Source organism: Simochromis diagramma, unplaced genomic scaffold (genome assembly GCF_900408965.1).
Source record: "Simochromis diagramma unplaced genomic scaffold, fSimDia1.1 OVJJ01000320.1, whole genome shotgun sequence".
In the NCBI taxonomy this organism is placed as follows: Eukaryota; Metazoa; Chordata; class Actinopteri; order Cichliformes; family Cichlidae; genus Simochromis; species Simochromis diagramma.
Genome location: NW_024386773.1, coordinates 2,732,079 through 2,748,386, shown reverse-complemented (window position 1 = coordinate 2,748,386; position 16,308 = coordinate 2,732,079). Strand labels below are relative to the sequence as shown.

Here is a 16,308-nt window from a genome sequence, read left to right as displayed (position 1 = left end):
ATTGGATCCATGAAGCAAAAATACATTTTTATAGGGAAATAACTGTTTTTTTGTTTTTTGTTTTTAAAGAGGTGGCAACTTTAAAGCTGAAATACATGATACAAAATATTTTGGCCCCTTCTTCATAACAACTCAGGGTGGGGGAAATTTCTTAGAACTCATCCACCAGGATAACTCAGTTTGGATGATGTTTATTGACAAATGTCCTGACAAAGACAGCTGTAGTTGATCAGTGTCTTTGTGTTTTTATGTTTTTAAGTCCAAATTTAATCAATAAAGAACTTTTGAATTAAATGGCTCAAATATATATTGTTATTAAAATATTGTGAAGTGAAAATATAGCAAAACAAAATGGAAATTACATCCATCAGTCTTATTTACAGTCTACCAGTAATTTCCAGCATGTTATATATTTCAATTTATCTACTTTTTCCTGTTTGTTCTGTTCTCATTTGATTCTTTATGATTATTGCATTTAGTCAGTTTTACCCAAGAAAGTAATTTTTTTCTGAAACCTTCTAAGGAAGTGAAATTGTTTCAGATAAGGTCAGAGAAGTCTCCACCAAATGAAGAATTGATGATGAAGCATCACTGAGTGCATCTGATTAAAAAAAATCTTTCCTCTAAATTAACATTTTGTTCTGTTTTTCTATCAACTTCTTTTTTATTGTCAGAAAAACACAGTGTTTCCAGGCAGTGTGCGGCTGAACTCCTAACCTCATTCTGGATGTTGGTATCTGTTCCACAAAATATTTGATTTGCTCCACATTATGTAGCTGGTGTTTATTTTTAATAATGGCATCCTGTTAATTTGCTAGTTTGGCGTTTTCTCTTCTCATATCCTCTTTTCATTTCTTGCATTTTAGATCGCAGCAGCAAATCATCCACGAAGTGGTAGGATGTAATCACAGAGCAGTGTCAGCAGATGCTGAGACATGTAGTGTCCAGCTCGCCAACTCCATTGCTAAAGACCTTGAAACTTCAGTTGGCCTTCAGATTAGCTCCATTCCCTGAAGCACAGAGAAGTTCATGAAATTAGTTTCCATGACCAGCAGTTCCAGGCAAGTCTTACCTCACCAAGAGTAATGCAAAATACCAGATGCAGTGGTGTAAAGTACACCTCTACTGGAGTCTAGAGCAGTGACGATGTATTTTTTGGAGTGGCGAATCACGCTTCTCCGTCTGGTAATCCGATGGACGAGTCTGGGTTTGGCAGTTGCCAGGAGACCTTTTCTGCATTGTGCCACGTTTGGTGGAGGGGGGGATTATGGTGTGAGCATGTTTTTCCCAGTGGCGCTACAGTGCTCAGCCCCTTAGCTTCAGTGAAAAGAACTCATGTTGCTTCAACATACATATGAGCATACTACATTTTGGACAATTTCATGCTCCCAGCTTTGCGGGAACAGTTTGAGGATGATCCCGTCCTGTTCCAACGTAACTGCACATAAGTGCATATAGTTAGGCCCATAAAGGCATTGATGAGCAGGTCTGGTGTGGAAGAAATTAACTGGCCTACACTGAATCCTGACCTTAACCTGATTGAACACCTTTAGGATGAATTAGAGCGGAGACTATCAGGCCTTCTCATCCAACATCAGTCTAACCTCACGAATGCACTTCTGGAAGAATGATCAATAATTCCATAAAAACAGTTGTAAACTTGGAAAGCCTTCCCAGAAGATCTGAAGCTGTTATAGGTGCAAAAGCTCAGATGACGTCATATTAGATCCAGCTGATTAAAAATGGGATTTCACTGACATTCATATGTGTGTGAAGGCAGACGAGTGAATGCTTTTGACAATGTAATGTATGTGTGCACTCATGGTCACTAACTATGGTGCGATAAGTCATTCATAGCTGGATGTAAACAAACACCTCCACATTCATTCACTTCATACTGGGGAAACTAAGTCCCTGACTGTCTTCCTTTCATCAGCAACCAAAGCAAATCCTGTATTTCTGCTCTGGTCATGCAGTTGAGAGTGTGGAGGATAGATATTGTTACCTTAATGCACCACAATCATCTAAACCTATTCCACAGGTTTTATTGAACATCACATAGTACCTGTCATCATCCTGGGTCTCCAACTCAGTATTTTAAGTTTTTTTTGTATTTGGTTTTTTTGTGTTTAAGTTTGTTTTTTGGTAATATTAATATGTTGTTGTTTTCCCAGGTCATGTATCATATCCTCTGTTTGTAGTCTGTTCATATCCTAGTTTGTTCTCTTTTTGTGATCCATTTCTGTATCCCCAGTCATGTCCCTGTGTCTCGCTGGTCTCCCTGTGTTCTGTTTTGTTTGTTCTGTCAACTTCTTATGTCTTAGTCCTGGTCACTACGTCTTCTCGTGTGCGTTCACTTTTACTTCCTCTGTCCCATCGGTTAGATTCTGTCCAGTTGTTTTCCCAGGTGTGTCCACTCTGCCCTAATCCCCTCCTGTGTCTGTCTCCCTCTATTCTTTGTCGTATTCTCCCTCATGGTGTATGTAGTCTCTGACAATCAATTTTACTGCTAGTTTGTTCAAATGCGACTTTCTTTTACTGATTTTGTTCTCTTTGCTGTGTGTGTGTGTGTGATCATTGAAAGTGTGGTCATTTTTGAAGTGAACAGAAAAGGAAAATATATAATAAATGGAGACATTAATTCAAAGAATCACAACAACACAAAGGCTTGGTTGATGCTCAGCTCTTTATTTAGTTTGTTTGTTTAAACTATGTGACAGCGAGGCACGGAGCTGATGGGACATTCTGTGCTTAAATGTGAACTCGAGATAATGATGGAAATTAGAAAAATCAAACTGTGTTTGGAAATGCATTTAAAAATCACACCCATTAATATCAACTGAGTCTGCAGAAAGTCTGAGTATGAAACCAACTTTATTAAACTGAACAAGAGAAACTTCAAATTTTAGACAGAACCATCGACAGTCAGTTACAGACACAAAGATCTTCTCCATCTGAAGTGTCAGCTTTTCAACTGATAGGAACTCAGAGCTGATTCAGCAGAAAGAGAATAAAATGGTGCATGTTGGCCGTTGAATAAAAATGAAAATGAAAAATAAACATTCTGTGCCTTTTACAAAGGTAAATGATCATTGTGAAGAAACAGTAAGAAAATGTTTTCATGTTGTTTCAGTCGTTCAGCTGTCAAACTGTTTTCTGTTTCCTGTCCTGGGGGTGGTCAGTGAGAGTGAAGCAAGAAGCCAGAGAAGATGCTGTATCCGTTTCGTGTCCCTCTCATCGCTCTGTAGTCTTTAGTCTCCAACCAAACCTCTTGATCTTTTGACACGTACACCGCCAGGCCACCAGAAGTCACCTAGGATCAGCGGAGTTCAAAAATTAAATGGAGGATATATCTATTTCAGAGGTTAATACACTCTGACCCAATAATAGGAATTGTTATCGTCTGATGCTTGTACCTGTTTCCCTCCCTGCCGATGATCGCAGAACGATGCCAGCAGCATGTTGTCACGCTTCAGCAACACACACAGTTTTTCATCTAACGAGGCATGGTACACAAAGTAGTACGTTCCTGGGACCCGACACCTACATGCGACACAACAACACAATGAAGATGATTCTATACAAGTGGATTTGTGTCTTATGTCTTATGTCATATTGGGCAGAATTACTTTGTTCAAAACAGCGGAGTTATCAAAATGTTATTCACAGTTAACTCTGGAATATTTGGTAACAAGGAAATTTCAGGACTGGACTTCCACCGGTGGTATGCCCTCAGTTCAGTGATGTGGATGGATGAGTGATATTTTTTTTTTGCAATGTAGTGTGTCTCAGCAACTACAAGGTGAGACCATAAAGTTTCAAGACTTTTGACGCCTGTTTCAATTCAGTTCCTTTGCTTCTGCACATTTGGACAGCTTTCTAGAGCAATCAGTAGAAGACCCAATCTAACCTCAAAGCCTTTGTTGTTAAACCCTTAACCTCCTCTGGTAATTCTTTGTTTTTACATTCATCAGGTCCCAATATGCCCCAAATATCAAAGAGAAATTAAAAATGCATGCCATGGAAGAGCTGGGGTCTTAGGAGGTTAAGATTTTTGGCAAGAGGAAGCCACAGAGTGCTAAATCTGGGGTATCAAGTGGATGGGAAAGACGCAAAGACTGGATGCAAAGACTCTTGGTGTAACTCATGAAGCAAGAAGAACGTGGAGCTTGATGATTGGAATTAACTGTGCATGACCCTGTAGTGTTTTGATGTATGCAGGTTTATACACCGCTCTGCTTTTAATCATTACTTATTATTAATCTCTGGCTGTCTTCCACATTTTGTCTTTTGTCCTGTTTTCCTCCCCTCACCCCAAACTGGTCATAGCAGATGCGTGCCCCTGCCTGAGCCTTGTTTTGCTGAGAGCCTCTTCCTGTTAAAAGGGAGTTTTTCCTTCACTCTGTCACCAAGTGCAAGTTTTTTCTCTGTATTACTTTATGGTTTTTAACTTACAATATAAAGTACCTTGAGGCAACAGTTTTTGTGATTCAGTGCTATTTAAATAAAATAGCAGACATGCTCATGTGCAGTCCTCCAAAATCCTAATTATGATGGTGTGGTAGTGTTGTCTCTGATTGTTATAGTATGAGTGCTTGAACTCTATGATCATTATGAAATGTATTATTATGAAAGTTTGAGCAGGAATCATTGTTGCCATCACGTTTCACTGCCGAATGAGTCTGTACAATTTTAAAACTAACATTAATCATTCAACATTAAACCGGCAAACACACCTACAGTGATCGGTCTGGCCTGAAAGAAAAATGTCTCACCTGAAGCGTCCTGTGTTTGTGTTGTAGTCATCGTTGATGTTGGTGATTGCATCTGTGAACTTAATGACGCTGGCTTTATCCGGGTATTGGTTTGTCGCTCTGGCCACACTGAAGGCCGCCTGCTGCTGGACTACAACAGCCCTGCAGCAACAGAGAGTATTTTTTTAATAGAAGAGGGTGCCATTTTTTTAAAGCAGCTAATTAATGCAGAACAACTGCAGTGGACTGTTTTTTTGTTTTGTTTTTAACAGTGAACATAATGCTCTCATCTTGAATCCTCCCTTTGCAATACTTGCCTTCCTATGATGCATGATTCTGCTTCTTCATTCACCTCTTTTGACTCTCATCATGTTTATACATCACTCTGCATTTAATCATTACTTATAATAATAATAATAATAATAATAATAATAATAATAATGATAATGTATAATTTATTGATCCCCGTGGGGAAATTATTAATCTCTGGCTGTCTTCCACACTTTCCACTTGTCCTGTCTTCCTTCCCTCCCTCACCTCCCAAATGCCACGACCCTCATTTGGCTGTCCCTCCCTGAGTCTGGAGGTTTCTTCCTGTTAAAGGGGAGTTTTTCCTTCCTACTGTTGTCAAGGGCTTACTCATAAGGGGTTGTTTGATTTTGGGGGGGGGGGGGGGGGGGGCTTCGCTCCTACATTATTTTACAGTCTTAACTTAACAATATGAAGTGCCTTGAAGCAATTATTGTTTTGATTTGGAACTATTTACACAAAATTTAATTAAAATGAATGAATGAATTAAACATAGGTTTAAAAAATAAACTCATTAGCAGTTATACATTTCATATAGTTAAATCAAGGAATGGCCTTTTTTGTTTCATATAATTAATGTAGCACACATAAAGCTGGAGCAGCATTTAACCTGCTTTAGGTTGCAAGCAGTTGTCTCATTTGGCCAGGGTATAATCCAGCTTTGACAGTTTACTGAGTAAACTGTTGAACTGTTTACCTACCCTTGTTCTCCTGGTTCTCCCGGAGGTCCGGCAGTTCCTGGGGTACCTGGCTTCCCAGACTCCCCAATCTGACCTCTTTTACCAGGGGGCCCCTTTGGGCCGAGCTCCCCTTTCTCTCCTTTCTGAGGCCCAAGACCACCTTGCAACTTTGTTCCTAAAGAAACAAGTTCGAAGCATTAGTACATTAATGTAATTACTTTCCTCGGTGATCAGTAACGTAAGGGATTACAATCTGACATTTAGTTGAATTAATCCAGGAGCCGTAAATCTGACCAGCACTTAAACAGAAGTCATTTTGGTTTCAGCAGACAGACTTTTGCAGATGATTATATCACGTGCAAGTCCCAATAATTCCAATGTTCAGATGTATGAATCTGTGCATTCATAGCTCTGCTGCTAACATTAGCCACAGGGATTGCTTCCAGAGCCATCTATGGTCATCTATGGTTGCAGTGGAATCGTTTTGGTTATGAAGGCTTCTAAGTGAGTGATAAGACCCAGCAATATATGTGTGGCAGGCCTAAGAAGCGCTGGCTGAATGACCTAAATACAGCGCTTTGTTTGTTCTCTCCTTTTGTAGAGGATACATTGGTGACAAAATGATTTTTCCCTTATCATAACCTGCTTTTACACAGCTATGTTCTAGATACCTGGATCTCCTTTCTCTCCTTTTTGTCCATCACGACCATCTCTTCCAGGAAGCCCAGGAATACCTGAAGATGGTCAGAAAGTTCTAATGAAACTCAAAAAACCAATAGAGAACAAAAACACATCAGTCTCAACAATCATGTGCACAAAAATGCACTCGCCTGGCATTCCGGGCATCCCTGTAGCTGGACAGGTCTCCATAGCGATTAGCCCGGATATTGCCAATGAGAGCAGGGCTCCAACAGTGAGGAAACAATGGTGGAGCATGATGGATAAATCCTGAGAGGGAGGAGAAGCGATGGAAAAAGATGAGAAGCAAACAAATAATGAAGCAATAGAAGAGAAAAACAAAGAAAATAGGAAAATCAATGATGTCACTCCCAAATTTTTTTTATTAGTAATGTCTTAACTTATATTGGTAGATAGACTGTAGTGATGAGGATTTATGAAGGGGTTTTATATAAAATGAAGAAATGAATATTTTGCAAGTATCTTTATGGCTCCACATTATTGTACTGACATCATAATCAATCAAACCCTCTTTGGTTCCTTAAGATATTTTAAAAGAACTGTGATTTTATGTTTGGTCAGATCTCTCTTGAAAAGACATTTTTAGTGTGAGTTACATTTTTCACCTGGATAAGTACCCAAAATGTAACAGTATCTTTGCTTCTACCTTGTGATAGATGTACTCTTTCTGGCTTAAAATGGCTTAACATTGTTCATGGGAAAAATGTTAGTCATATTTTTCACAGATTATAGGCCAATAAGTCATTTATAACAAGTCATGTATCGCTCTAGGCACATGGATAAGGAGAATGGATTAGGAAAGGAAAGCAAAGACAAAGAGGAATGAAAGGAGAGGAGGAAACAAGGACAACATCAAGGAGAGAAACAAGCGCTGAAATAGCAACAAGTGCAAAATTATTTGTCAGAAACAGAAAGGTTTTTTTAAATCAGTTATTGAATTTAAATTCCTCTGTTAATGCACGGGACACACAAACATAATAAACAAACGGGAAACAGGAGACCCTTTCAATGAACACTTCAGTGTAACAAACAGATCAATCAGTAGCTGAACAGATAATTCATCATAAATGTAGAAACCTCACCTGAGAGAAAAGACGGGAGAATAAAACCAACCACGATGAGTTAAACGCAAACTGAAGAGACGCTCGGAGTCGTGTTACAGTCGCACAAGGAAACCAAAGTCAAAAGCAAAGATTCAGCAACTTTACGTCACTGATTATTTTCTATGCTGAGCAAATGAAGTTCTGCATTTCTGGGTTTTACTGACAGCTGGAAGCACAAGAAAGAAAGAGAGAACGGAGAAGCAAATCCTAAACTAGAAAGTTAGCAAAGTTACCAGAACCTAAAAAAAGGCTCCAGTTTTCTTCTTTTAATCTTTCCAAAAGATTTCTGAACATTTCAGATGTTGTCTGCAGTTGTCAGATGAGGTCTTGGTGATGCATAAGGAAATGGGTGGTTTTGTCATTGTCAAGAAATCCAATTAAATAAACAAAATTAACCACACCATTGTCTATTCATCATCAAACTGAACAAACTGAACTAATATTCCGTACACTTTTTTTCCTTAACTCATTTCAACTCAATTTCCTTTCCACGATTCTAAAATATTACACCACATAGACTCAATGAAATAATCACAACCTCTAATCTATTGATTCTTTTTTCTGGACATGAATTTTACTGGGGATTTTTTTCCATTTTGCTAATCAAGATTTTCTGTCCCTTACGGTCTTATATATATTAATCCCTCTCTATATACACAAGCTTAATATTTTCCACTTTAAAGGCCAAAACATTTGGAGACTGGCATGTGCCAAAGACTCAAATTCAATATGTTGTTATTTGAATTATCATTGGCTTCTACATTGCTTTCTGAGGGATTTTGTCATTGTTGCTGCTGTTTAAATGAGTTTGGATTCCTCCATCAGCTGACACAGAATCACTGTGGATGTGGTGAAAGGTTGTGCTGCATGCCATGGCATGCCACCTATAAGGCATGAACCCTTTCTCGTGTGTTTTAGCTCTGCGGACACAAAATATCACATTGCATCATACAAAAATACCTGCATTAAAATGATATTTAATCTACATTTTGTATCATTGTTGATGTCTTGGGTTCTTTTGGTGTTTTTTTTAATGTAACTGGTTGTTGTAACACAGTTTCTCAGACTTCTGGGATAAATAAAGACTTTTATATTCATAACATAGATCGGGTTAGGATATAAGAACTATGCTAAATTTAAGCATTACAAAATACCTCAATTTAGGAAAAGATTAAGGTTTAAGTTAGATTTGGAACAGCTCTGATTTTGTATCCCTGTTTATGGTTGCCATGGTGATGCATTTTGCCTGAAAAAAACTACCTGCTGCATTACTCATAATGTTGTGCTTACTGTTTTGCCCTCAGACCAAGCTCTTCGTTTTTCAGTGTAATTTAAATTACAAGCAATGTGATCAGTTTAGTTACTTTTTTAAATAAACAAACTGACATTGTATTGTCTGTGTTACTTTTTATTTTGCTACTTGCTAATGAAGTGTATTTAAACCTACAGCTGCGTTAGTCCACATTATGGTCAGCTAGCGTGATGGCAGACAGGACGGCCTTCACATTTTGGAAGTATTTGTATTATTTCGTTCCGGGGTGATAGTCTGTCACATTCTGCTTTACATTCTGTAACCTAAATAAAGCTGCTGCTGCTGCTGGTGAGGTCCATGGTGGAAGAGACTCTGAGGAAACTGAACCTGCTGCTGGTTATGGGGTGAAGTAGGTTTTACTATGAAAGGAAGTCATGACAATGAGAGGTAAGCGCACAGTAGGTTCAAATCATATAAAAAGTATTTGATGATAAATAAAGTATTTGTAATCTCGTCATCTCATCAAGCTAAATACAAAGAGATGTTTATTTCGGTATAAAGTATTGTTTTACTTTCACCCAGTTTCGGGATACTTAGGCACCAGAAATACATACTTGAGATTTGGTTCAAACTGCTCACAAAGTTAATGCCAAATGAAAAATTTTAACCCATGGTCCTAAAAACTGACTCTTGGGGTCCTGACCAAACGTGACTGATTCTTTACAAAGGTCACCTAATCATGAATGTTATTCGTTTGTGAACCACCACAGTGAAACTGGTATAAAAAGTGGGATTATGAAAGTACAAGATTCTGAAACGTTTCTGACTCATGACAGAATCTGAAGAACAGATTTGAGCAATTCAACCAAATGTACACACAAACAGAAGTTAGAGGTCTGCTGAGATACAAAAGTTTACCAAAAGAAGAAGTGCGAACAACAGAACATGTTTCGCTTCCCTCACCACCTTAGGAGGGGCTCACATGAAATATTCCTGTTTGATAAATTAGACAGCTAAAGGGTGATGGGCAGTAAAAGCTGTTTGTGCATGGGCAGAAATAAAAAATAAAAAAAAGAGGCAAGGCAAGTTTATTTATATACCACAATTCAACAACAAGGTGATTCAAAGTGCTTTACAGAGACATTAAAGAACAAAAACAAATAAAAAGCATGATTTAAAATTGATTAAAAAAACAGTAGATAAAATCAGAACAGTAGATAAAATCAGAACAGTAGATAAAATCAGAACAGTAGATAAAATCAGTAGTTAAAATGTTAGTTTTGAAATTTAAGCTTAACAGTGTGGATTTGGTGTTTTATTCAAATGCAGCTGAGAATAGGTGAGTCTTCAACCTGGATTTAAATAAGCTCAGTGTTTCAGCTAATCTGAGGCTTTCTGGGAGTTCGTTCCAGATATAAGGAGCATAAAAGCTGAATGCAGCTTCTCCGTGTCTGGTTCTGACTCTGGGAACTGATAAACTGACCACTTTTTTGGTCTTAGTGAGGACTCGAGCAGCAGAGTTCTGAATGAGCTGTAGTTGTCTGAGTGAAATATAGGTAGACCTGTAAAGATGCTGTTACAGTAATCAAGCCTACTAAAGATGAATGCATGGACTAGTTTTTCCAGGTCCTGTTGAGACATCAGATCTTTTATCCTTGATATATTCTTGAGGTGATAGGAAGCTGATTTTGTTATTGTCTTAATGTGTTTTTCTAAGTTTAGGTCTGCATCCATCACTACACCCAAATTTCTCGCCTGGATTGTGGTTTTTAGTTGTATAGATTGAAGTTCTCTGGTGACCTGTAATCGTTTTTCTTTGGCACCAAAGACTATTACCTCAGTTTTGTTTTTGTTTAGCTGGAGAAAAAGAGAGAGAGAGAGAGAGAGATAGGAGGAGTTTCATCTCTACACAGAGAGTTCAGACTCAGGGGGTAAAATTTTAGCATCACTCCATCTCATCACTTGCACCTGGATAGGACAAATCACACCACTCATTTTGGGGAATTTGATGTGGTGTGATTTGTCCTTACATTGACCTCTATTAAAACACTGACGATGTTTAATATGAGCAGCCATATTAACAGTATACACATATATGTATATATATACTGTAATGTTCACATATGTTCTCAAGAACCGGACGCTTTGATCTCAGTTTGTCTGTTTACTCAGTAACACAGGCAAATGGGCCATTAACTCCAGGGAGAGTGCTCCGGTACAACCCACTCTCTTCAGCCCGGACAGTCACAACAACAACAGTGTGCAGAGATAGCCAATCTGTCACTGTAAAATAACCTTTAACCATCGTTAGAATATATTTTTTAAAAATAGGCTACCCCAAAGATTTAATTTTTTATGTTTTTCGTTAAAAACTTTGCAGCCATTCACAAAATCTATTCCATACATTTTGGACTTTTAACTGTATTTTCACAAGTTTTACAGTTTTTCCAGGCACTCCACTGAGTCTTCCATTACTGCAACAAAGCATAAAACACTGTTATCTAAAACTACAACTACAACAGCAGTGGATTTTTGAAACTATTCCTGAATGTTCTTGAGATGACCTGCAGACGACATCTTCTTCAGTGAGAAATAATGGGCTTGGTGCTGACTGATATATTACAATCTATATCTGTGAGTACTGGAATCCAAAGAGCATGTATTTGGAAAAAAAACAAAAACCTTTAAAAGCATCAATCTTTAACTCTAGCCTTGTCTGTTGCATTGCATGATGTACATTGTTTAGTAGTTAACCTAGCATGTGAAAGCTCTCTGGTTCAATATCAGGAGGAGATACAAATCACTGGGAGGTTTGTATCTCAAACACGCTGTGGCGACCCCTCCCATTTGAAATAGGTTTTTTTGGGGCTCTCTAGCCTTGATCCTGAGGAGGTTTTATATCTTCTGTATTTTTACTTTACTGGATGCTAAAGATGAATACAATTTAATTTATCAAATTGTATGAAAGTACATTTCTCATTGATTTAATATCAGCAGACACAATCACAGTGAATAATAGCCTTCAATTTTATTTAGTCAATGCTAATAATCAAAATTTACATGAGTCTGACATGAGTAGACACAAAATTACCTGCTTACATGTTCACATGAAATTGTGTTCTTTAGATGATAATGCATGTTAATGCTGTGATGCTGCTTTTAAAACAACAACTGAAATATGAGATTTTTAGATATTAAACTGACAAAGTGATGCAGTCTGGTGTTTGAGCACAGACTCCATTGTGAAGTTAAATTTCTGAGCGTACAGCTGAACTCTATGCTGGACTTGGGAAGAGCAGGAAGCCGTTGAAGATGATCTTTTTTTCCTGGTTGTCCCTGGTATCAGTAGGTCCCTGGTTTTCCCTAAAGGACTCAAGCCAGACATTCTGTCCAACTGTGAGCTGTAAAACCACACCACCTGACAGCACCTGAAAGGCAACACAGCCGATCAAGTCGAGGCTTCGTGACAAAATGCTGCAGTTAGTGTAAAGAATAACCCAAGGCAATATACAGGGATATTATTAGAGGAGGATTTCTTTTAGACAAACAGATATTTGTGTGGTTGTTTGATCAAATGTTTTCCCTCCATGTTTCTCACTGGACCTGAAACCAACCTGCTCAGATTGCCTGTTTGACCTGTTAATATCACAGAATCCCAGGGTTCTTCTTGGTCCACCATAGACTATTTGCAGGCACATGCTGACCTAAAAACACACAACACACAAATGTTGGGAAGAAATATGGATAAGCTTATAAAGCTTTCACTGCATTTAACACACAATGTGCCTGTCAAGATGATAGTATAAGCCACACTAATGTGCACAATATGTATGATTTATTTTACAGTGGAACAGACAGGAGCAAGTTACCTTGGCCACAGAGTGGAAGTTGAAGTAATAGGTACCCTGTACTCTGCAGGTGAAGACACCTGTGCGTGTGTCAAGATCACCATTTGTGTTGACCACAACTTTTTGGTAGGTTATTTTCTGATACACAAACACACACACAAAGAGGAAAACAATGACCTTGTAACTAAAAACTGTAAGAGAAAAACGAGAGGCTGTTGTTTATGAAGCAGTATTAGGGCCGCATTAAAAAAAGAAAAAAATATTGATTATTTGATTTCAAAGTCAAAATTTTGAGATTGAGGTCAAAAAGTGGCAGTTGTTTGGCTTCAAATGAAAAAAATGTAATCGTCACATTTGGACCTTGTTCTTAAAAGAGTATTTTGTGTCAGGACTCTGTGTTATACACACAAACTGTGACTTGATAAAACTGAAAATATCTGCATGGGTAAATATTGCTGAAGGGAGGTGACAAACTCGTGTGTGTGACATTAAGAGGGACTCATGTCCAGATATTAAGACTAAGAATATGAGAAATGAAACATCTGAGGGAGTGAAAGGTGTGATGGGCATCAGACTGAACCTGGTTGAAGGCAGGATAATTTCTGTCGGTTCTGATCACTGAGAAGGCCGAACGGGACTCCTGCTGAGAGGTGTGTCTTGCTGAGAGAACACACGCACACACACACACACATACACACAAGTATGAATGATGCGTTTAATGTGTAATTTATAAGGTAGAACTCATGGCTATGTTATGAGACTGGACACTCAATGCTGGTGGTCACTCGATATTCTGATGTTACACTATGTGTGCTTATGAGTAACATGTGAATGTCACAAATTATGCACAAGATGCTGGATAACTGTTTAACTACATATGCTAGCTTAAACTTACCAGTAAAGAAAAGAAACTCTCATTTCCACGTTGCCCTGCTTTATTATCCATTGTGTAACTTATTGTGTACTCAATATGAGTTCAGCATTATGTTTGCTGTGTTTTAAAAGATATACTCTGTATGTTAGCATATGGCGAGGTCAGAAATGATCTCTTCGTTACCTTGGGACAACCTGCCGTCTGGGCCAGGAGGACCTGGGGGGCCATCCTCACCCTCTTTCCCCAAATCTCCGCGGAAACCTTTTGGGCCCTGGGGTCCTTGCGTGCCCCGATTTCCCGACTCTCCTTTCTGCCTCAGTAGGCTGGCTGTATCCACTGGACCTTGAATCATCACAGCTACAAATAGAAAATGAATTATTCCACATCAGTCTTTGAGTTTTATACCAGTTGAGGGGTGACAAAAGCACCTGTGAAGACTTTGTTTCTTATTTATACATCCAGCAATTACAGAGTAACAATGTCACTCATTATCAGTGGAGCACGTCTGACTCTTTAGTGTAGTGGTTCTGTAACACACGGAGCATCAAACTGTAAACTAAAATTTCAAAGCACACCAGTAAATAGAAAAACACTGCAAAAGCACACAAAACAGAATGACGTTGAATAAAAACACAACAGTAGAGAGACAATAAAGTAAAGGAAGAGCTGCAAAAGTGACAGAAACTGAAACGTGTGAAGAATTGCACTGAGCTGAGCTGAAAAGAAGCGGAGGACTAACAGTGAGAGAAAGAACGATAAAGTAGAATGTGTTCTAAAAGAATAACATAATAATGCAGATAAATGATTAATTCTAATTCTGTTGTTTTTCTTCAAATTCTGTTGTTTTTATTCAGCTTCTGTTGTTTATTTTTTTCAACTTCTGTATTGACAGTTAAGATAAAATAAGTACATAAACCAAGTGCGGTAAGCAGGTTAATGTTTGTGCATTTAGCAGGGTGTTACCTGGCTCTCCTTTCTCTCCCTTCATTCCAAGCAACCCATTTCTGCCCGGAGCGCCGTTCACTCCTCGCTCACCATCAGCTCCTTTGCAGCTCACTTGACATTGGACAGCCTCCAGAAGTATGGCCACGCCCACCAAGACCGCTAACCCATAATTACCACCCATGGTCCAAAACACTGGATTTAACATTTGATTGCAAAGATGAATCTGGTCAAAGTCAAGAGTTACAAATAAGAAACTATGTAAGAAACAAAGTAAAGACATAAACATTCTGTCTTTTTCTACATTTATTCTGCTTCCTCAAGACACTTTATGTTTTGGACTCTTGTTCACTTTTATTTCTGCAAATCCTGTAGAAACTTTATACAACAGCTATTTCCAAGCATATATTCATAAATTTCAATTGAAACAATTCAATAAACTAGAATAGAATAGAGGATAAAATGACACATCACATTGTTGTATTGTTTAAGACTAAACCGTTAATAATAATAACTGTTCATAATCCTTCGGTACATTTAATTTACTAGAAATAACAAAATTAGTGGCTGATGTAAGCTTTTAGTTTAAGGGAAAGCTGGTTTACAAACAGCTTAAATTGATTTTGTTCTTGTTCACATTAATTGTAGCTAATTTATCTTTGATTAACAATCTCAAGGACTTGAAAGTTGGTCCAGAGATGATCCCACTGTGAACTTTATCTTTAAGTTATTTAACATTTCTATTATATACACTGCCCTGCTGTTGACAAACAAATATTTAACAATATTCCATGTTTTCTGTGTGTTGATGTGTTATTTTACTCACCTGTCGGGTTTTCTGATTGTTGGATCTTCAATGAAAGGACGGGATTTCCTTCTGTTGGTGAACAGACTTCTTATTAAACTGAAAAAATGAGTCAGTGGTTCATCCTGACACTTTCTGACATGCATACACACACACACACACACACACACACACACACACACACTGTGCAAAATAAGTAAGGAAGTAAAACTCATGATCCGACAAGAACAGTGATTAAATAAAGGTTATAGTTTCAGTTCAGCATCACAAAGATCTTTTTGACTTGTCTGCACTGTGAGATGTACAAGTCTGTTTCAGTTAAATATAAACTGTGTCATTATAAACTTAAAGACAATCTGTTACACCTGATGTTAAAAAACAAGAAAATATGGTTCATGATATGTGGTTTATTGATCACAGTTTCAAAGGTAGGTAGATAGATAGATAGATAGATAGATAGATAGGTAGATAGATAGATAGATAGATAGATAGATAGATAGATAGATAGATAGATAGATAGATAGATAGATAGATAGATAGATAGAATTCAAAATCCTGCTCCTCACATAGAAGGTCTTAAATAATCAGGCCCGATCTTATCTTAATGACCTTGTAAGATTAGGCTTTAAAAGTATGTAGTTAGGGCTGGACCAGGTGGCTTTGAATCCTCCCTTAGTTATGCTGCAATAGCCATAGGCTGCACAGGATGCACTGTTTTTCCTTTTCAGTCACCTTTCTCACTCACTATGTGTTAATAGACCTCTCTGCATTCAAATGTACTTGTTATTAATCTCTGTCTCTCTTCCACAGCATGTCTTCGATCCTGTCTTCCTTCTCTAACCCCAACCGCTCGCAGCAGATGGCCCCGCCCCTCCCTGAGCCTGGTTCTGCCGGAGGTTTCTTCCTGTTAAAAGGGAGTTTTTCCTTTCCTATGTCGCCAAAGTGCTTGCTCACAGGGGGTCATATGACTGTTGGGTTTTCTCTGTATGTATTATTGTAGCGTCTACCTTACAATATAAAGCGCCTTGAGGCAACTGATGTT

At 38.1% G+C, this 16,308-nt stretch overlaps 1 protein-coding gene across 1 annotated transcript; it reads right to left on the bottom strand.

Moving 5' to 3' along the window:
* Positions 1–2,668: 2,668 nt before the first annotated feature.
* LOC120720130 lies at positions 2,669–15,420 on the bottom strand. The gene is made up of 13 exons (XM_040009760.1): positions 15,288–15,420; positions 14,483–14,687; positions 13,703–13,876; positions 13,226–13,305; positions 12,667–12,783; positions 12,412–12,501; positions 12,079–12,225; positions 6,574–6,691; positions 6,415–6,477; positions 5,765–5,918; positions 4,776–4,916; positions 3,417–3,543; positions 2,669–3,313 (listed from the first exon to the last, which is right to left on the bottom strand). The coding sequence occupies exons 2-13, from the start codon at positions 14,667–14,669 to the stop codon at positions 3,179–3,181; spliced, it is 1,533 nt and encodes a 510-aa protein (XP_039865694.1). The 5' UTR covers positions 14,670–14,687; positions 15,288–15,420; the 3' UTR covers positions 2,669–3,178.
* Positions 15,421–16,308: the final 888 nt, after the last annotated feature.